The following is a 23041-nucleotide window of genomic DNA, read 5'->3' on the forward strand; positions in this document are numbered from 1 at the left end:
CTAATAACTGCAAAAGAACCAATTTTTCCAATAGTATCTGGATGCAGCCTTTATGATGCAAGCTGAGACTGCATCACTCAGCGATGCAATGTCAGACACAATGCACTCAAATGGAGCTAGTGACGTCACTGTGATGGGTAGGCTTAGGGGTGGGGTTAGGTGAGCCCATTAAAAAGCATTGGATGCAGCCCAGATTGCACGGCACCAGGTCTGCAGCCAGACCCATCTAAATTTTTCGGTGTTTGTGTGTCAAGGCGACAATTTAGCAGTAGAAACCCTAAGGAGACCAATACAGTTATCATTACAAAGCCTTTAGAACTTTTGTGATGGTTTAGATTTATTTTCTTTAGCAACAGCAATTAGGTTTAAGCAAAATGCAACATTTGAACCCAAATATAGTGTTGAATTCTCTGCAGAAATGGTCTTTCTTTAGCCGTCTTTATAGTGCCCTTCACTTCGCTGGAGTTTAAAGCTCCCAGCTGCAGGTCCCCAGACAGAAATGGGGCATCGGCCCCCAGGCTCCCATCTGATGACGGGCCGTTTCACCTCGCTGCCTAACAGATGAGCCCTACTTCACAGTAGCACTGCCTTCTCCCAGAAACCAGCCCACTTCAGAGAGAAGGAGAGGAGCGAACGTGCCTGTGCCGCTGGAAGCCTAATCTGTCATTCTAGCCTTATTACAGAGCTCTCAGTAGTGGAGCGGTTAAATATAGACCTCCATTTTACACAGACTGAGCAGTGGCACAAGGTCACCGCAGAGAGAGAGCCAGTATTTGTCATGGCGAGCACTGTGACGGAGAGTTTTAAGTCAGGTTTCATCTCAGTCTTAAATGAGAATACAGTCATGCTGTTTGTAGAGTTCGTAATTGATGCGTAATGCATGCTGTAGTTTGTGTTTATCTGCATGACATTTTCAGAGATTGGCTGAACAATCTCAAGACTAAACTGAAAGCTCTTTGGCTTTCAGAACTGTTATTATCATCTGTTAAAGACAAAGATTGGCTGATCCCAATGAATCTGTACAAAAAATACTAAACAAAAGCTAAATAAAATCAGTAATATTGTGAAAAATTATTTTAATTTTATACCTAAAATAAAGTTTTGTATTTAGTATTTTGTCAATTTTGCTTTCAGCAGTGTCACATGATGATTGTGAAATATAATGATTTGGTGCTTGAAACCTTTAATATTATCAGTGTTAAAAACTATTTTTTTCTGGAAAATGCGATTAATGGAAAGAAATAGAATAGAATAAAAGCCGAATAGAAATGTATTCTATTTATACTGTATATATATATATTAGATATATTATTTTTACATATGTTTATATATCTGTTTTTTGTTCTTTTATTCATTCATTTTCTTGTTGGCTTAGTCCCTTTATTAATATGAGGTTGCCACAGCGGAAGGAACCGCCAACTTATCCAGCACGTTTTTTGAACCGAGGTTCGTACCAGCGACCTTCTTGCTGTGAGGCGACAGCACTACCTACAGCACCACTTCCTCGCCTATATCTATTTTGAATTTGTTTTTTGAATTTGTTTTTTATTTTCTTATACTTGTCTTTTTTATTCTTATGTTAAAAATTGCCTCTGTGTATGAAATGTGCTATATAATTAAGCTTGCCTTGCATATATATATTTATAGCTGTAGTTTTAATAATAAATAGTTAGTTAATAAAATGTACCCACACTCACTCAAGATGTCAAGGTAAGTTTAGTTTTCTAATGAGGATGTGCCTTTTTTTGCATGAAAATAAATAAAACAATAAATATGATTTAGATGGCAGTGTCATCTAGTGGTGAAGCACCATACTATCATTGAAGCACTTGTCAATTTTGTATGCAAATAAATTTATAGTTGTTTTGTAATTTATTTTTCCTTATTTTTAATTTTTTTTTTTTTTTTGCAGTAAATTGTTTTAAGCTGTATGCTGTAAACACGTCTAACTATAATGCTTTGTATGCTTGCAGGTGAAACTGCCTTTTTCAGTTGACCAGATCACCGAGCTTCCTCGTAACGACTTCCAGCTGATGATAAAAATGCACAAACTGAGCTCAGATCAGCTGGACTTCATCCACGACATGAGACGCCGCAGTAAAAACCGCATCGCAGCCCAGCGCTGCAGGAAAAGAAAGCTGGACTGCATCCAGAACCTGGAGCGGGAGATTCACAAACTGGTAGGCTGCACAAATAACATTAACCATATTCAATTCACATAAATTCAAAATTCTCCTCCTAGCATTTAGATCCTTTAATGGCCTAGCTCCCTCTTATCTTTGCAACATGATTGTCCCCTACATCCCTACTCGCTCACCAAGTTCCTCTGACTCGGTACCGCCTCTCTTCAATGTGCGGCAGATCATTTAGTGTTATTGCACGCAAACTTTGGAACTCTCTACCACGCTCACTCTGTTCTGTTAATAATACCTCAGAATTTTACTTTACTTAACTTAAATGTTACACTTCTGATGTTTATGATAAACTGACCACTTTTTTTTGATCAACCTGTACTCTGCATATTAGTCTCTTTGGTCTTGTTTTGTATTTTCAGTTTGTTATATTTGACTTCTTGTATGTTTGTGAGCCTAATGTTGTCTCTACTTGATTATTGTTTCTTTCAATGTCTGTTCGTAATATCTCTTTTTGTTATATTCATTGTAAAGTGTCCTTGAGCTCTGCAAAGGCGCTATATAAATACAAAATTATTGTTAATGTTATTATTATTGGGTAATGTTTAAGGTAGTGCTGTTGCCTAACAGCAAGAAGGTCGCTGGGTTGCTGGTTCAAACTTCGGCTCAGTTGGCGTTTCTGTTTGCATGTTCTCCCTGCGTGGGTTTCCTCCAAAGTCCAAAGACATACTTTACAGGTGAATTGGGTAGGCTAAATTGTCCATAGTGTGTGCGTGTGTGTGTGTGTGTGTGTGTGTGTGTGTGTGTGTGTGTGTGTGTGTGTGTGTGTGTGTGTGTGTGTGTGTGTGTGTGTGTGTGTGTGTGTGTGTGTGTGTGTGTGTGTGTGAGTGCGTGAGTGCGTGCGTGCGTGCGTGCGTGCGTGCGTGCGTGCGTGCGTGTTTGTGTTTGTGTGTGTGTGTGGATGTGTCCCAGAGATTGGTTGCGGCTGGAAGGGCATCCGCTGCGTAAAAACTTGCTAGATAAGTTGGCGGTTCATTCCGCTGTGACGACCCTGGAATAATAAATGGACAAAGCTGACAAAGGAATGAATGAATGAATTATTATTATTATTATTATTATTATTATCATTACAATATTACAATGGTTTTTGACTAAATAATTAGTAGTGACTCATTTTTTTTGTCAAATAAATCTTATTGAAGACAAAGATTCAGGAATCTAATCTCAATTATATTTTGTTTTTTTTCCGAAAAGAAAATGTGGACCAAATAAAGAGAAAACACTTAAATCACAAGGCAAAAGAAAAAAGATTTTCTTACTAACAGTTTTTGTCTTGTTTTTTTGTCCAAATAGCAAAAAAAACTAAATCAAGAAGCTAAAGAAACCTTTCTCTGAGCTTAGGTCAGTGTTGTGGGAAATGAAAAATATTTGTTTAACATTATATCTGAGCTCTATTTGATCTGGAACAACATTTATAAAGATGCCTTTGGTAATTAACTTTAGAAATGCACAATTACGCACACAAGAACAGATTTAATTTCCAATATGCTAGGATATTAATTGTAAAAGAAATGTGGAAGATGCAAAAATATGATTGATGTTTCTAAGCAACAGCTGGGACTCGTACCAGCGACCTTCTTGCTGTGAGGCGACAATGCTATCCACTGAGCCATCGTGTTGCCCTAAAAGAAGTATGTTGGGAAAATAAAATTTATTCTGTTTAACAGAAATTGGGGGGAAAAAATCTACAAGGGGGCTAATAATTCAGCGTGTTTCTCCTGTGTTAGGTCTGCGAGAGACAGAAGCTCTTAACCGAACGCAGTCAGCTGAAAACCTGTATGGGGGAGCTTTGGGAAAACTTCTCGTTTTTGTCTAAGGAGGTCTGCAGAGAGGAACAGCGCACTCCTCGATCACAGTATAATCCACACACAGACCCAGTTTTGTCAGGTACAGAGCTTCAAATCTCCCTCATTCCTAACAGTAAAGACATATCAGACTGCCAGACAACCCAACCGCCACATTTACACCGAAGAGCGGACAGGGACACAGAGCCGTCCCAGGAAAACACCGCCTCCATCAGGTCTGATGCCTCACAGACAGGCAGCTCCAGCGTCACTATTGATTTCTGCCAGGAAATGACGGAGAAGTGTACGACTGAAGAGCTGCCTGAGAGAAACTGAGTCTGGTAGACTGCATTTTGGAACTTTTAATGTGAATATTGGTTCGATATTTTTTGTGTTACTTTTTTTTTTTTGGAAGTGTTACGTTTTGTTTGACTGTACTGGGTCATGGTGAATAACTCAAGGTGTTTTTGTATTTGTGTGCTGCATATGGATGTGTTCTCATACATACAATATGGAGGCTTGCTTGAAGCTATGGAATTTTTAAAAGAAATCAAAAGGTAATTACAACTTTTTAAAGTCATAGTTCTGACTTTTTTCCCTTACAGTTGAAAGTTTGTATCAGAATTGGGTTAAATAGACTCTCAATTGTAAGTCCTTTTTCGCTTTATTGTTTTTTTTTTATGTTAAAACACAACACATTTTTAAAAAGTGAACTCATTTTTAGGTTAAAATGCAAGCAGTTTTTTTTTTTTTTTTTAAGAGTTTGTTGCAGAATTGGCTTGTAGAAACTCACAATTTTCAGTCCTTTTCCATCCATCTTTTTTTAAGTTGAAACACAACACATTTTTTTTTAAAGCACATTTTAAAGTGAGAACACAGGCAATTTTGAAAAATAAAACACATTTGTAAGTTAGAACAAGCTATTTTCTTTTGAGTTTTGTTGCCGAATTGGGTGATATAAACTCTTTTTTACCTCCATCATTGTTTATAGTTAAAACAGAGCACATTTTAAAGTTAAAACACGGGCTATTTTCAAAATTTTTTGTTTGTTTGTTGCAGCATTGGGTTATATAAAGTCACAATTGTAAGTCCCTCATCCCTCCATCCGTTTTTTAGTTAAAACACAACACATTTATAAAAAACAAAGCACATTTTTAAGTTCAAAAACAAGCAATTTTATATTTTTTTAGTTTGTTGTAGAATTGGGTTATACAGTATAAACTCACAATTGTGAGTGCTTTTTCTCTCCATCCTTTTTTTTGTCAAGTTAAAACACATTTTTTAAAATGCATATTTAAGTAAAAAACAAGCAATTTTATGTTGTACACAATTGTGAGTTTATATAACCTAAATAGTCCTTTTTTCACTCCATCATTTTTGAAAGTAAAACACAAGAAATTTTCTAGTTGTTGTTTTTTTGTTTGTTTGTTTTTTTTTTTTTGCAGAATTTGCTTATATAAACTCACAATGGTAAGTTAATTTTATTTATTTATTTTTTGATAAAACAAAGCACATTTTTTGACCAAAAACATTTTTAAGTTAAAACACAAGCAATTTTCTTTATTTTTTAGTTTGTTGCAGAATTGGCTTATATAAACGTACAATTGTAAGTCCTTTTTCCCTCCATTGTTTTTTAAAGTTAAGACAAAACACATTCTCTTAAACAAACTTAACTTATACTTTAACTTAAAAATGTGCTTTGTTTTTAAAAATTTGCTTTAACTTAAATAAAAAAAACGCAAGGAAAAAGGACTTACAATCATGAGTTTGTATATAACCCAATTCTGCAACAAATTCTAAAAATAAACATTTAAAATTGCTTTCGTAAACTCACAGTTGTAAGTTCTTTTTCCCACAACACAAGACATTTTTAAAAACAAAACACATTTTTAGCTTAAAACGCAAGCAATTTTCTCTTTTTGGTTTGTGAGTTTGTTGCAGAATTGGCTTGTGTTTTAACTTTAAAATGTGTTTTGTTTTAAAAATGTGTTTTAAATTAAAAAAAGGATTGCGATATAAAGGACTTACAATCAAGTTTATATAACTCAATTCTGCAACAAAATCAAGTTATTAAGTTAAAACACAAGCAATTTTCTATTTTTTAAAAGATTTTGTTGCAGAATTTGTTGCAGATTTTTTGTTGGCTTATATAATCTCACGGTTATAAGTCCTTTTTCCCACCATCGTTTTTCTTGAAGTTAAAACACAGCACATTTTTAAAAACAAAACACATTTTTAAGTTAAAACAAGCAAGAATTGGGTTGTGTTTTAACTTAAATATGTTTTGTTTAAAAAATGTGTTGTGTTTTAACTAAAAAAGGATTGAGGGATAAAGGACTTACAGTTGTGAGCTTATATAACCCACTTCTGCAACAAACTATAAAAGAAAAATTGCTTATGTAAACTTACAATTGTAAGTGCTTTTTCCCTCCATCATTTTTTAGGCTAAAACACAACACATTTTTTTTTTGACAAAACACATTTTAAGTTGAAACACAAGCAATTTTCTTTTTTTTTTTAAGCATTTTTCTCAACTTGCGATTTAGAAACTTGCAATTAGGAGTTTGTCTTTAAAATCTGAGAAGAATTGGGGGAAAATAAAAAAGAGTATAAAGTCAGAATTACAACAAATAGTCAGAATTGCAAAAACTCAAAACTGCAAGAATATAAATCCAGAATTCCCAAAAAGAATAACTCACAACTGTGAGAAACTAGCTTGCAATTTTCAGAAATAAATCAGAATTGTGAGAAAATTATAACTGCAAGAAATGAAGTCTTATTTTTTCGCAAAAGACTGGTTTTTGCAATCCTAAGATCAATTAATTTAAAGGAAAAAAGTCAAAAGTGTTGATGTAAAAACGCTGAATTCTAAATTATAGTGATTACTTATTCTTTTTTATTAATTCATATGGCAGAAACAAGCTTCTATACATGCTAAATAAAAAACTAAAATAATTCATGTCACATTTTCTGCATTTGTATCTGGTTCTCAGATTTATCTCAGGAAATTTTAAATCAATCAGCATATGCAAAAGTGATACTGAAAGTGTCTGAAAGTGTTTTGTATCTACTGTGTGTTCCAAGCATTCCTTGCGTGCATCAAGAAAAAAAATAAATAACAGAAAGGAAGCAGATGTTCACCTGAAGCCGAGCAATCTGTTTGTCAGCATAGAAAAATGAACATCTGATCAGAGAAAATAGCGGTCATAAATCATAAAGCAGTTTCATCAATATTGACGATTAGCTGCTAATATGATTGTCCCCTCAAGTATTTTTTACATTTTCCACAGATTTGTTTTCTCTCTCTCATGCTCAGTTTTCTAGACTGTTAAATGATCGATCAGATATGCAAACTTTAGTGAATTCACTCATGTTGGCAGCTCAAATTGTGACCTCTCCCAACTGATTTGATTCCGTCAGGACAGTATGCACATTATCCTTTTACTCCTTTAAAAAATCATTGTGGTAGATATATATTATTTTTCTTTCTTATGTTTGAGATATTTATTTTTGGGGAATTTTTAAAGGGTTAGTTCACCCAAAAATTTAAATTGTTATAAATTACACTCGTGTCATTCAAAAGACCTTTGCTTTTCTACATAAAACAACTTGAGATATTTTAGGTGAAATTTGAGAGCTTCCTCATCCTCCATAGAGAGCAAAGGTATGAGACATTTAAATATATATATATATATATATATATATATATATATATATATATATATATATATATATATATATATATATATATATATATATATGTATATATGTATATATGTGTATATATATATATATATATATATATATATATATATATATATATATATATATATATATACATATATAAACATTCTCAAACAGACCAAATGTTGCCTTTCATATTGCGCACATTCACATTTTAATAGTGCACTATGCATTGACGTAGACCCGATTGTGAAACAAAGTACGACAAGTAAACGTGTGCAATATGTTGACACTAAAGAGAAGACAATGAAGACAAGGTCATTATTTTGAGACACTCCAAGAAATAGAAAAATACCCAAAAAAATCCTACAATAACACTTTTCATAAAACAAAAATAATAACTTTATTTAACAGTTTCTTCTCCGCAGTGTCTGTATATTGCGCACATTCACATAAACGAGAGCACTATGCATTGACGTAAACTCTGAATGTGAAACAAAGTGTGAATTGTAAACGTGTGCAATAGACTGACACTAAAGAGAGGAATTTTATTTAAAAAAATCTTTAAACAGACCAGATGCTGCTTTGATTTGTTCAAACTGGACATTATCAGGCTACAATAACCTTTTTGTGTGCTCATAAAACAAAAAAAAGGACTTTATTTTCTTTATTCACAAGAGAACAATGCATTGATATAGACTGAATGTGAAACAAGGTTTGAATGTGCGCAATATACTGACACTGAAGAGAAGACATTGTTGAAAACAGTGATTATTTTTGTTTTATGTGCGCACAAAAGTATTTTCGTGGTTTGATTATATTCTGGTTAAGCCACTGACGTAATATGGTCTGTTTTAAAGATGTGTTTGTATGCTGCTGTAAATGGAGGAAAAAAGAGCTCTTAGATTTCATCTAAAATATCTTCATTTGTGTTCTGAAGATGAAGAAAGTTCTCGGGGTTTTGCCACAAAATGAAGGTGAGTTTTTAATAATGTCATTTTCATTTTTTGTGTGTATTAACCCTTTAAATTGTTTGTGCACTTACCCACACTCCACTCCTAGTTTCTGTACACTCAGGAATAAAGGTACGCGAGCTGTCACTGGAGTTGTACCTTTTCAAAAGGTACAAATTTGTACCTAAAAGGTCCATATTAATACCTCAAGGGTACATATGAGTACCTAAAAAGTACAAAAGTGTTGCTCCTAAATTTTTAGGTACTAATATATACTTTTGAGGTGCCAATATGAACCCTTTAAGTACAAATGTGTACCTTTTCAAAAGGCATCACCCCAGTGACAGCTCGCGTACCTTTATTTCTAAGAGTGTACTAATAGTTTCACCTGTAAGCGTTCTCAGTTCAGTTTGTAGTCTGATGGCAGTGTTAGATGTTTGATTTACTGACATTGGATGAAAATTTATGCCTTAAAAGTGCTGTGTTTTATTTGTGTTTATTTTTGCAACTCGCGTCTGTAGGATCACAGTGCTTTTAATTGTTTAATTTTGTCTATTTAATTCAAAATAATGTGAACTGCATGACTTCAGTGTCTTGATTAAAGCATTTTTAAAATGTTTTTTCTATCAAACTTTTGGGGATTCTGTTCTTAAGTCTGTGACGGATAAATAAATCCATAAAAAGTAAGAAAAAAAAACAGTTACCTTGTAAAAAAATAATCTTAAATGAACAGTTTTTCTTTTCTTTTTTTTTTGATTCATGGATTGTTTTCTGATTATTTATGCTTTTGAATGCTATTTATACTTTATTAACATTTTGAAGAGTTTGAAGTGATAAGTGTTGTACACCATGGTACCAAAAGCAGGCAATAAACTGCCAGTACTTTTTTGTTTTACGATTAAAATGTCAATAAAATTCACTGTGTTAAACTGCTAAGTTGAATTTTCAACATCAAAAGTCAACAGAGCAGAGATAAAAGTACCATAATGCAACTCGGAAGTGTAAATAAACCAAAAACACCCGTGAATCACAAAATCCGGAAATTGTTAATTAACAGAGTTTTTTGTTTATTCATGTTGGTTCATTTGTGCACCGCAAACAACGACTCTTACATTACTGACTGTAAAGAATTTAAATCATGTTTACAAATTCTTCAGAAATCTGTGCATATTCTGACTTTTATTCTCTTGACCTCTTGAGGATTTGGATAAGCTGTCATGCCTTTTGTTATATGGCGCACCACAGTTGTGATATGAATCTTGTGATAAGGGCAAACACGAATATTCATTAGCAGTTTACATGCTAATGTAATGTAATGATATTGAAAGATATGGAAAAATACCAAGAAAACAATCCTTCAACAGACCACATGCTGCCTCCATTTGTTCATCCTGAACCTTATCAAGCTACAATAACCCTTTTATGTGCATATAAAACAAAAATAAGGACTCTATTTAACTGTTACTTTTCCACAGTGTCAGTATAGGGCGCACATTCACATTTACGAGAGCACTATGCATTGACGTTGACTCCGAATGTGAAACAGTGCAACAGGTACACTTGCGCAACAAACTCACACTGAAGAGAGGACAATGTTGAATAAGGTTGTTATTTTGGTTTTATGTGCGCACAAAAGTATTTTCGTAGCTTTGTTATATTCTGTTTGAACCACTGAAGGCATAAGGTCTGTTTTAAGGATGCTTTTTGGTATTGTTCTTGACTTTTTGAATAAATATTCTGACTTTTTTTATTCTATCGACCTCTTGAGGATTTGGATAAGCTGTAATGCCTTTTGATAAATGATGTGCCACAGTTGTGAAATGAATCTTGTGATATGGGCAAATATGAATATTCATTAGCAGTTTACATGCTAATGTAATTTAATGACATTGAAAGGTATGGAAAAACACCAAGTAAAATCCTTAAACGGACCAGATGCTGCCTTCATTTGTTCAATCTGAACACAATCAGGCTACAATAACTCTTTTAGATGCTCATAAAACAAAAATAAGGACTTCATTTAACAGCTTCTTCTCCTCAGTGTCAGTAAAGGGTGCACATTCACATTTACAAGAGCACTATGCATTGACATATTGTAGACTTCAAATGTGAAAAAAAGTTTGACATGTAAACGTGATCAATATACTGACACTGAAGAGAAGACAATGTTGAACAAATTCAGTACTTTTGTTTCATGTTCGCACAAAAGTATTTTTGTAGCAGTTATATTCTGATTGAACCACTGAAGGTCTGTTTTGAGGATGTTTTTTGGTATTATTCTGGACTTTTTGGATAAATGTTCAGACTTTTTTATTCTCTCGACCTCTTGAGGATTTGGATAAGCTGTCATGCCTTTCGTTATATGATGCGCAACAGTTGTGATATGAATCTTGCGATAAGGGCAAATATGAATATTCATTAGCAGTTTACATGCAGTAAAGAGAGTTTGGACATTCACAGATCTACCTGTTATATCGATATACCTCTCGTCTTGGACAAGGTCTGTAGCACAACTGGTTTACAACCTTTTTTAATAGACTTTTACAATCGCTTCTTTGATGTAGATTTTGTATGTATTGTAAATATATTCTGTTTATAGTTATTTGTGGGATTCTTTTGCTTCCTTTTGTTAATCTGTGACCTCAATGTTGATAATCTGTATTTGTTACATTCTCGAATGTGTCCGCATTGAATTTGTCTACTAGGATATGAAATAAATTGCTACGCATGTTTTATGCAGATTGGATGCGTTTTGCATCATTTGCTCTGAGGACTGTGAAATTTGCATTCACTCTCAATTCAAACACAAACACTTGTGGAAATAAGAAAACTTTTTTTTATTTTCTTGGTAATTTGATGTAAGACTCAGCTTGCATCACATTTTATGGATGTAAGCTAAATGATTTAAAAATGTTCTCTTTTTTTTGCCAGCCGTCTGAAGGTCTGAAGCTTTTAGAAATGTGCACAGATGTCTTTTGGCTTCCATAATTCGACATGGAAATGCTGTACACCATGCTTTGCTGGTAAATTAAGGTGCTTATAATAAAAACAAATCAACAGTACAAAACCGCACTACTTAGACCGCAATAAAGCTGCATTGAACCATTGCTTTCCAAGCAGAGCAGATCAGAGCTAAATCCTTTGTCGCTGATATCTCCATTCATTTCTGCTCATGAACGGCCTGTTACATTCCTGCTGTCCTTCAGCCCTTTCTCTTTCACTTTTTCATGATGGAAGAGATATCCAAGAATACGCTCTGTAAAAAAAAAAATGCAAATTAGTACCAGAAAAAAAAGTGAAAAAATTACCATTACTGATATAAATATTGATGATCAAATTTAATTTGTATTTAATATTCACAAGTAAAACTAAAAATATAAATTTAGGTATTTATGTATATTTGTTATATTAGTGACAATTTATTACGCATTTTAATATTTAAACGTGTATTTATATAGACATTAAAGATATGCAGTGTACATGTTTCTTATGTAAATACTGGTGCTGGGCAAAAATTTATTGTGATTAATCGCGTCCAAAATAAAAGCTCGGTTTGATAATATATATGTTTTTATGTATATTTGTTATATTAATAACAATTTATTACTTATTAAAATATTTTAGCTTTGTGTATTTCAGTATTTTTTTGTTTATTTATATAGATATCAAACATACTATTATGTAAACACTAGTGCTAGCCAAAAATTAATCACATTCAAAATAAAAGCTTAGTTTGACATAATATATATGTGTGTGTGTGTGTGTGTGTGTGTGTGTGTGTGTGTGTTAAATATTTATTATGTATATGTGATACACACGCATAAATAGAAACAAAACAGTACAAAACAATTTTGTATATACATACACACGAACACACACACACACACATATATATATATATATATATATATATATATATATATATATATATATATATACATACACACACAAGCACGCTTTTTCAGTGTGATTATACATGAGGAATTGTTTGACAGAACTCATATATTAAATATCAATTGAATATCTTTATAGCTATATATTAAATATTATTATTGATATCTATAAATACATATTAGTTTATGTAGTTGGCAGTTTTCTTTGCGGGGATTTCTAGAAGGTTGAAGAACACCTTTCTGTTTTAAAATGTATAAAAGATTGTCAAAGTACTTTAAAAAAAAAAAAATTTATAGGCATAAATATAGCTGTAAATCATTTCCATCTACTTGCCATAGACATCCGTCGTCCTCCCCCTGGTGGTGGGTTCATGGGCAGGTCGTTAAGGGATCCCAGCTCAGACTCTGAACTCCTGGTGGAGGGACAGGACGGACTGCCGGACATGCTTTCAGAGGGCATCCGAACCATGAAACTGGCTTTCCTGTTGGGTGGACAGAAGTCGCTCTCGGAGGACTCCATAGCATCATCTGCTAGGTCCGCCAAGCGGCTGGGCCTGTGCAGAGCATTGCGAAGGCAGGCTGGTATCTCGGTATGGCCCTCAGAACCCGGATGGCCCGAGTTAAAAGGCCTAATGTCCCTTTCTGAGCAGTTACTGCTATCTGGATGCTGGTTTTCCTGGTCCTCCAGGAGCCTCAGTGACCCCTGGGAGTGCAGTTCATGAATCATTCCCTGGCTGGGCTGGCGCATTTGGCGAGGCTGCTGGGTAATGCAGGACACCGGTAGGGTGGACGCTGCTAAACTGTTGTGCCGCAGAATATCATTGCTCGAAGAGCTGAACAGATGTTTGTCCATTTGTCCCTGCGGGATAAACGTTTTCAATTGTGGGTTTTTGTGAGGCGAATACTCCGTCATCACGCAGAGCTGCTGAATTGTCGAATGCTTGGGTTTGCAAAGACTGTCCTCCTCGACAAACTGCAGTCCGCTCAGAGTCTGTTTAATCTTTCTCACCCCCAAGTGGGATATTTCCAAAAGGTTCAGGAACAACGAAACTCCTGCGATGACGATCATGAAAACCATGAAGATGGTTTTCTCTGTTGGCCTGGAAACATAACAGTCCACGCTGTTCGGGCAAGGCACCCTCTCACACTTGTACAAAGGATCCAGTCCAATGCCATATAAGATATACTGCCCGACAATGAACGCCACTTCCACCACTGATCTGGTGAGGATATGAATAATATATGTACGAAGCAAGGAGCCCCTTAGAGGAGCCTTCTTCATCTTCTTCTGCTCTTCCAACCTCCTCAGTTCCTTCTCCAACTTTCTGTGCTCCTCCAAGAGGGGCTCGGTCTCTTCCAGCTCTGCTCGCAGCTGGATTTTCCTCCTGTGCCGTTCTTTCTCTAAAGACCTTAGCTGGTACAGAGCATGTCCCATGTACACCAGCGAAGGCGAGGAAACAAAAATGATCTGCAATACCCAGAAGCGAATGAGCGATATTGGGAATGCCTGGTCGTAGCAGACGTTCTTGCATCCAGGCTGGTCCGTGTTGCAGACGAACTCGCTCTGCTCGTCCACCCAAACGTCCTCTGCCGCAACACCAAGAACCAACATCCGGAAAATGAACAGGATGGTCAGCCAGATTTTACCCACGATGGTGGAGTGAATGTGAACCTCCTCTAAAATGCTCCCCAACAAGTTCCAGTCCCCCATCTTCACCGCCACATGTCAGTGCTTCATTTAAGGCAACAAAAATATAAGATTAGTCAAGATTCTAGCTTCATTCTTACGCGTTTATGTCATCATATATAAGGCATTTGACAAGCAAACAAAAGTGTGTAAAAATGCCATACACATGCACAACACTATTTAATTTTGCACAAAGCTGATCAATACTTTCTCCCCCAAAAAACAAACTAAAGTGAACTTACATTTCAGTGGGATTTGCTTTCTAGTTTCCTTGGTATATAAACAAGCATGTTTCCCCCAACAAGGAAAATCATTCCCTCATTTTACAGCCATGGAGTTTGCACATTAAAACGCAGCCAGTCTCTCCGCATAATGTCGGCTACAGTGAATGTTCCCCACAGTTGTTTCATGCAGCGAGTTCACAGGATGTAGAAATTGATCAGAAACTGACGGGACAATGCCCCATGGCTGATCTTATCAAGCAATTGCTGAAAACAGCACCCCCACACACATAAAAAGTTGCCCGCGATGCCAACCAACCAAATGTCCCTCAAGCAGTCGATACACAATATACAATATTCTGCCTCACAAAATATTACGATGCTGCTCTCAAGCAAGCCAAACCAAAGCCGAACACAACTACCACAGGACTTTAAGCATGCATATTCGCCCATTTAACCATTAATCTAATGTATAATCTATACCACTGGTCAATTAGTCAGGCCAGTTCACTGCAGCTAACAGCATAGTGTGCATCTGAGTTTTCAAAAGGTGCTTTTTATTACTGTCCCAGCACCTGCCACAAAAATGATGCATGCCAAATATATCAACTCTATTTCACTGTTTTCCTTTGTGTTCCCGTTCGAGTTTGTGCTGAAGCTTTCCATGTTGTTTACGTTTGCGAGCACTCAATGTCAAATGAAAGACCTTGCACTCGATTGCATCAGGCCCCCCCTCCTAAACTCAATCCATCAATACTGCAGTGATTTGTTTAGCATGGTCTCTTTTCTGGTTTTATGTGCAACAAATCTCATTAAAAGCATATTTGCACAACATTGCACGTTTACCCTATGAATCCAATAGCAATTGATTTTAAAAATGAAAAAAGAAACATGGTTTTAAATTGAAACAACAAGGAGGTACGAGGCAAGCCGTGAATCCACCAATCAGCACATGCACGTGATTTTGTTATCCTGATTCGTCCCTGCCCGAACCTTTCAGGCACTGCACAACTGGATCATCTCGCCGATCACACTACATGCTTCATAAAATGACCAGCCGTCCCTCAGGGCCTTTAATTAGCTTTCCATCACATGCTGACAGAGTCAATGGGAGATTGATTTGATTTTCCCTTGCAGAAGCTTGAACTGAAATGCCAGAAGTCACATCAGGGACGTTGCATTACATAATGAGTTCATATGGTACCAAGCGAACGGCAGAAAACCATCTATTGGTCTTTGTTCTGGGGTGCTTCATTGGATCTAATTGCCTTGATTGAGTTCAATTTGTGCACAGTGAAGTCTATGCAGGTTATGGGGAATCGTGGTTAAACTGGAAAAGACCAAAAATAGCCATACACACTATATAAGTGCTGAGCCTACACTCCTCAGCTGGTTATGGTGCTAAAATAAATCCTGACAGTCTTGCGCCATTGTGATAATAAGTACATGGTGGTACATTAGCCCACTTGTTATATGGCTGCTTGCCAAATAAATGAATTGACATCAATTATTGATTAGAGCTGAACTTATTTCATTATGCGAGGGGAAAAAATAGAACACAGAGTGATATAAAAGACTTAAAGCCTATAGAGCAATGTACAGGACTGATATGAAGTTCAATACCGCTCAATCAGCCAGTGGTATCTATACACATTCTTATAGTACATGAATATCTGTTTCACCAGTAAACTTCAGCAGATGATTTACTTCAATTAACATGCAACAATGTCATCAGCTAACATAAAATTCAAAGGTTACCATTGTTTATAAACCTATAATACTGAAGCCTTCAGGTGTTATCAGAAATGTCCTTAAAGTGATAATTAGAATGAAAAAATAAACATTTTCACTACTGACAACCATATAAACATTGACTGTGCTAAATGATATTATTTTCTGACATTTCTGGAATTTGGGTCATGTACATATTGTTTTTACTGCTTATAAAATATGCTAAAATGAATTGTTTATTAATGCAAAATAAGGTGATGTTGCTATTGTGGAAATAAATGAATAAGAATAGCCTACAGTCACAAAAGAATTCATTCTTTGCTTTAGGCGTAATCACTAAAAACACTGTTTGCGCACATGGTTTGGTTCCTTAATTCAAAAATATTACAAGTGCTTCTGCTGGTCTTCTTGATCATGCTTTTATTATGAAGACAAACAAAAACTAACCTTTGACAAGTTTTGCATTGGAACTTTACTGTACATATAATGGTATGGAGAAATGTAATTAAACAGTGTACTGTAAAGGTGAGCAAATAACCTGGTTCTTTGGTTAGTGTAAAGAAACCAAATGCACAACACTACAATAGTGATGACAAAATAAGGATGCTTTGGTGGATTTTAAAACAGTTTTATTTTATATGAACTGATTTTTTTTCAGTCAAGCCCACATCCTGAGGCATAGATAGATGTCGGTCTACCTGTCTGTCTGTCTTGTCTGTTTTTTATTCCCACCACCACCCCGTTCATCTTGGAAGGGCATATATGTACTGTACCTACCTAATTGCGTATCTATCTGGCTACCTATCTGTTTTACTACCTATGCCCACCACCACCCCCTTCCTCTGGGAAGGGCATCTACTGTATGTACTGTACCTACCTATTAGCTTATCTATACCTAATGGCTACCTGTCTGCTTAACTAACTATGCCTACCATCATCCTCTTCATCTTGGAAGAGCATTTATGTACTGTACTACAGTAACTGCCAAATTGCATACATAGGGCCAATCTACCGGCTACCTATCTGTCTAACTAGCTATGCCCACCACCACCCCCTTCCTATTGGAAGGACATCTATCTTATTATTAGTTGTCTTTGGCAATGGGAACAGATATGTACTCAATTGTTGTTGATCACCAGTGATTCATAAGTTGTTCTTCAAGTATACTGTATCTCCAGCAATCTTCTTGTTGTGTCTTCATTACCTGCAAAACGCCTGACCCACTAAGCCTACCATTACCACGTTTCCCGTCTGCCAAAGACAAATAAGTCATTCATCATTGTTTATCTAGGTGAAAATATACATTTAAGTGATACCTTCTTCTTGATAATCTGATTTGAAGTGGAGCGAGCGTGAATTTCACCTGCTTCCATGAGAGCTGAGAAATGAATTATACTTGTGACGTATATCGAACGCACTCTAAAATAACCAGCTGCTTGATTCGGACCTTTACACGTTTCTCAGTAGCGAAAGTTGTCTTAAGCTGGATAAACAAATCATTTTTACAATCCCATTTGTCGAAATAAAAGAAAAACTCTACTATGTTGTTACCAAGTCTTTTAGAAAAAGGAGAAAAAATGCGACTGAGGACAGCCAGAAAGAGAACATCTTCAAATTTACTGTCCTGCCCCATACACACTCTGCATTACAAATGCCTCGCACGACTGGTCTTATTCGCTTTTTTTAATTTGATGCGAGGATATACAACAAATAAAATAAAAATAAAAACTGTTGGTTATACTATTGCAATGTGTTAAAATACACAGAAGTTAAATGGCTAGCAATTTGAAGTCCAGTATACAATTAAAAGCCTACCTTAGACAATTTGGGAAATAGTTTGTCGTTTTTATACCATTAACGTTACACTTACTACGATTACTACATTAGTTTGATTAGATTAATCCACCTTTAGTTAATTTAAGAGCTAGTCAGATGGGCTAGCACACTGACACCTGCTGGTTACAAGGGGTTAATGTCGCATAAACTAAAACAAACAAACGTTAAATCATGGTGTACCAAATTGATTATGGGTTTGCTACATATTACCATAGTCTGTATTTCAAAGGAGAAAAGGCTTTGGCTTTTTTGAGCTAGATAGCAGACAGCAAATGGTCGCTCACTGCATTTTGAATCTTCTCAGTAACTTGACTCATTTGAAGCGGTTCACTCAGCAGATTCGGTGCTTGATTCAGCGGCACTGGCAGTCTGCAGGTGCTGACCCGTGATGTCAAGTGTCTTTATTACCGTGTTTGCGGAGCACCTCAGGCCTGAAGCGAGAAAACACACTAGAACACTCGTTTAAAGCTAATGATTCGTTCAGGAAAGACGCACGATTCTACCTAACACATTGTTGTTTATGTTTTAAAAGTGATTGAAAAACAAAAATATCAAAACTGCTTTCATAATTATGCAGCGCAATAACGGTAATTTAGGCCTAAACCTCTTTAGGCTACAGATTAACGTACTATCGGCGTGGATGAATGAGCCATACGAACAATGTAGCTAAGACATGTTATATTGTTTGAAAACATGTTTAATTTGTGTATACAGCAAGAAATCAAGTTTCTCCTTCGGTTCCGCACTGCTTGCTCTGTGAATCAGACCCCCATACATAAAAAATGACTATAAAAAGACAGATTGTGATCTTGACCGCAGGACCATCTTTAGCATAGAGCAATTACAAATCTTCTAATCGACAGAAGAAGGCTTTAAGTCAAATTTAATCTTTAATTCATCAAATTTACAAACTCTAAGGAAATGAGCTGGCCACTTTCTTATTTACCTACAAGCTACAGTTTTTAATATGTTTTAGTTGGTTTTTAAACCGTTTCAGATTCCTAATAGTTTTTTTTAATGATACACGATAATACATTTGTATTTTAAGTATTTTTATTCTTTTTTCATATAGCTTACAGTTTAAACGCACATTTCTACGTAAATAAACATTTTGTGGGAAAATAGTATGGTTTAGTAAGCACTTTGACAAAATTATGGGAAATATTTTTGTTCTATCAAAAAGTGTGGTTATGATCACCATCCGACAAGCTAATGCAGCAAAGATTAGTGCTTAAAATGTCATGAGTGCTGTATTTGAACCTCATAATTTAATAGAAATTGAGGAGAATGGCTACAAAAATGTCCACTTTGAAGAAAAGAAAACCCAGCCCTTTTAATAGGCTGGCTACGGGCCTGACAAAGGTTGTCGTTTGGATGATGTACCTTTGAACGGTATGTTCATTCATTCATTCATTTTCTTTTCAGCTTAGTCTCTTTATTAATCCGGGGTCATCACAGCAGAATGAACTGCCAACTTATCCAGCATATGTTTCACACAGCGGATGCCCTTCCAGCCGCAACCCATCTCTGAGAAACGTCTATACACACTCATTCACACTCATACACTATGGATGATTTAGCCTACCCAATTCACCTGTACCGCATGTCTTAGGACTGTGGGGGAAAACGGAGCACCCGGAGGAAACTCATGTGAATGCGGGGAGAACATGCAAACTCCACACAGAAACGCTAACTGACCCAGCCGAGGCTCGAACAATCGACCTTCTTGCTGTGAGGCGACAGCACTACCTACTGCTCCACCGCATCGCCCTGTACGGTATGTTAATTTTTTATTTTTTTGTTTTTTTTTTGTTAAACCCTGTAGGTAATTTACTGATTGTATTGCTGGAACATAACTCTCCAGAAATAATGAACCTGTATTTTAAGGGGGCCCTGTCTCTTGAGTTCAATTGAATTCAATTCATTTTAATTTCTATAGAGATTTTACAATGTAGATTGTGTCAAAACAGCTTAACATAGAAGTTCTAGTAAACTGAAACTCTGTCAGTCCAGTTCTCAGAGTTAAAGTTCAATTTAGTTCAGTTCAGTGTGGTTTAAATTTCACTGCTGAAAGTCCAAACACTGAAGAGCAAATCCATCAATGTCCAGCTTCCCAAACCAAGCAAGCCATTGGCGAGGAACAATACCTTACCAATAGACGAAAGTGAAGGAAAAACCCTGAGAGAAACCAGGCTCAGTTGGACATTTTTCCTCTGTCCAAACTTCTTGTGCAGAGGTGCGGATAAGCGCCAGGTGCTGGAGAATGCTGAACGTTCATCGTGGAGAAGCTGCAAGTGTGAGAAAGGCAGCAGCGAGTGATCAGGCTAGCTCATTGGATCTATGCAGAGACTCTTAAAGAGTAAGTTAATCCTAAAAATGTAATTCAGATCGTTTTGGGTTCATATAAACAATAAACGTTTGTGTGTTTACATCATTCAAATTTGATGAGGGAGTTGGCACACTCAAGAATGCTTGTTTGATGTGCAAGAAGAACAAACAAGGTTCAGTTTTGCATCACATGTTTAAGCTTCCACAAGAACTATTGAAGATTTTTCTAGCATATCCAGCAGGTATGTTTGAACTTTTTAAAATGAATATATCATTTGATCAATACTGATATGTGAATAAAATCTAAAATTAAATCTGTTCATGATAGGGCTGCATGATATTGAAAAATTACATTCCAATGTTTTTATTCACTGCCATATATAGATATTGCGATATAAATGCAATTTCGCCAGATGACTTGATAGCTTGTAAAGTTTGGGCTGATTGTGTAGGGGAGTGTATCTGTGTAAAATATCATATTCAAATGACAAGCATAGTAAATACAACAGGAAAAAGATACAAATAAAGAAAGATTTATGATTTTTTTCTGGGGAGTCAAACAGTATTCAGAAACAAAAATGTAAAAATCAATGTATTGTTATATTAATAACACTGTATCATTTTAATTGAGTTTAAATGCACAATTAACCTTTAAGCAACAAATGTTTAACTAATTAAGTTTACTTTAAATTCCTACAGTCAGTCCTTAAAACACTTGCAAATAATAAACTTTTACTCAAAGGTTAAAATTTGAAATGACTCCACTATGTTGTAACTGTAATGTCTGGTCAACTATACAATGCAGATCCCTGCGATGTGACAATGGCGGACTCACACATTGCGATATTGATGCTGAAACGATATATTGTGCAGCTGTAGTTCATTAAATAAATGTCTCTCTTTTGCAGGATTAAGCCACTTCATTTATATTGTTTCACTTTGAATCTTCAGACTCCATAACATGTAAACCGTAAGTTGCTGAGACTTTTCTTACAGTATGTAAATGTACTTCCAGCTGAAATGAAATATTGAGTAGGGGGCAGAGCTCTCTATTTCCTCATAGCAAACTAATGGTAAGTGGGATGTGGTTAAGAATATTGTAGCTGAATCTGTCAAACTGACTTCAACCAGGAAGGGCGGCCTCTTCAAACAAGGAAGCAAATGGTCAGACTTTGATTGATGATTACCAAAACCATATTTTTTAGTGGAATAATTTGCACAGATTCGTTGTTCACCTAAAGAATAACAGCATGTGTTCGCAAAATAAACATTTTCAATTTTGATTTAACACTTTTAGTGAACAAAAAGAGAAATCTTAAAAATATCTATATTTGCACTCTAAAGATGAATGCATTTTTTTTAACAGACTTGGGATTGTCATGAGGATGCATGACATGTCAACTCGGTGAATGTTCTTGAGTGGCCCAACCAGAGCCCAGGCCTAAATCCTATTGAACATCTCTGGAGAGATCTGAACATGGCTGTACACTGTCGCTTCCCATCCAACCAGATAGAGCTTGAGAGGTACTGCAAAGAGGAATAGATAAAAATTTCCAAAAATAGGTGTGCCAAGCTTGTGGCATCATATTCAAAAAGACTTATATTGGCTGTAATTGTTGCCAAAGATGCATCAACAAAGTATTGAGCAAAGGGTGTGAATACTTATGTACATGTGAGTTTTTTCAGGTTTTTTATTTTTAATAAATTTGCAACAATTTCCAAAAATCTTTTTTTTTCACATTGTCATTATAGGGTATTGTGTGTAGAATTATGAGGAAATAAATGAATTTAATCCAATTTGGAATAAGGCTGTAGCATAAAAAATGTGGTTGCAATATTCCAGATGCAATGTATAACAAGGGAAATTCATTGCATTTAACTTTTATAGAGTGAAGACTATGCAGTTTTATTTGATTATTCAACTTATACTCGAAGACAGTTAGACTCGCCAAACAAATCAAAGAAAAAAATTCATATATGCAGATTATCTGGCCTGCGAAATCATCCCAATCAAATTATGAGTTCTTTGCAAATTGAGCTATTCAAGTGATCTGGTGAAATAATTATATTCATATCGCAATACATCTTGCAGAAAAACAAAATATCGCAATGTCCGATATCAATTACAATATCCTGCAGCCCTAGTATGAATGAAAACAAGCCCATGTTTAAGAGAAAAATGTACTCATAACCACCTCAGCAGCCATTTGTTTCTGTTGTAGAGTAAAAGACTTTGCTGTTGGAGGCGGGAGTTTGGAAATGGACGCAGGCAGTGTGATGGACGTCCACCATGCTGATAGATTACTTCACTCTGATCCATTTCAATCAATAGAGACTCGTGCAGGCCTGATCCGACTGTTTGGAGATAATGAGATTCCAGCACGCCTGCGGATATTTACCGAGAAGAGGTTTATGGTGTGAACGAGGTAAAGAACACAGCGTGAACAGCACTCTATCGAAAACATCGAAAAATAATGTTCGGCTTGGAGAGTATTGTTGTGATTTAATTATTGTTTTTAATAGTTTGTATTTTCAGGAGTTTCAAAGGATTAAATTCAAAAGTATTAAATACTTTCAAAGTTGGATGTTATCATGAATTATTTAGTAGAAATTAAATTCTTCATTAAAAATGTGAGGGGTTTAGAAGTATCACTTATAACCTGTATAAACCACTGGAGTCGCAGAAATGTGGTAGTCTGGAGGTCACAGTGGGTCATGAACTCTTGTTATAC

General features: G+C 35.6%; 2 protein-coding genes and 1 long non-coding RNA gene across 18 annotated transcripts in view; 2 read left to right on the forward strand and 1 right to left on the reverse strand.

Annotated features, from left to right (window-relative positions):
- bach2a (BACH transcriptional regulator 2a) overlaps positions 1–7092 on the forward strand; it is a 65823-nt gene extending 58731 nt beyond the window's left edge. For 2 of the 15 annotated variants that reach the window (XR_015513190.1, XR_015513194.1), the window contains 3 exons: positions 1974–2180; positions 3920–5745; positions 5870–7092. Coding sequence is in view for 2 of the 15 variants with exons in the window: in XM_087290232.1 (XP_087146358.1) it covers positions 1974–2180; positions 3920–4312 (600 nt within the window). In the remaining 13 variants the exon portion in view is untranslated. Of the gene's footprint in view, positions 1–1973; positions 2181–3919 lie in introns of all 15 variants that reach the window. The other 13 variants (XR_015513191.1, XR_015513197.1, XR_015513192.1 and 10 more) reach the window with 9 other exon arrangements.
- Positions 7093–7836: 744 nt separating this feature from the next.
- LOC141378536 (uncharacterized) lies at positions 7837–11352 on the forward strand. The gene is made up of 2 exons (XR_015513209.1): positions 7837–8727; positions 8955–11352. It is a non-coding gene; the product is annotated as an uncharacterized LOC141378536 (long non-coding RNA).
- gja10a (gap junction protein alpha 10 a) lies at positions 9368–15172 on the reverse strand. 2 transcript variants are annotated; one of them, XM_087289432.1, is made up of 3 exons: positions 14436–15172; positions 12841–14238; positions 9368–11869 (listed from the first exon to the last, which is right to left on the reverse strand). In XM_087289432.1, the coding sequence occupies exons 2-3, from the start codon at positions 14215–14217 to the stop codon at positions 11831–11833; spliced, it is 1416 nt and encodes a 471-aa protein (XP_087145558.1). In that variant the 5' UTR covers positions 14218–14238; positions 14436–15172; the 3' UTR covers positions 9368–11830.
- Positions 15173–23041: the final 7869 nt, after the last annotated feature.

This window comes from Danio rerio, chromosome 17 (genome assembly GCF_052040795.2).
Source record: "Danio rerio strain M-AB ecotype USA chromosome 17, GRCz13ab, whole genome shotgun sequence".
Classification (NCBI taxonomy): Eukaryota; Metazoa; Chordata; class Actinopteri; order Cypriniformes; family Danionidae; genus Danio; species Danio rerio.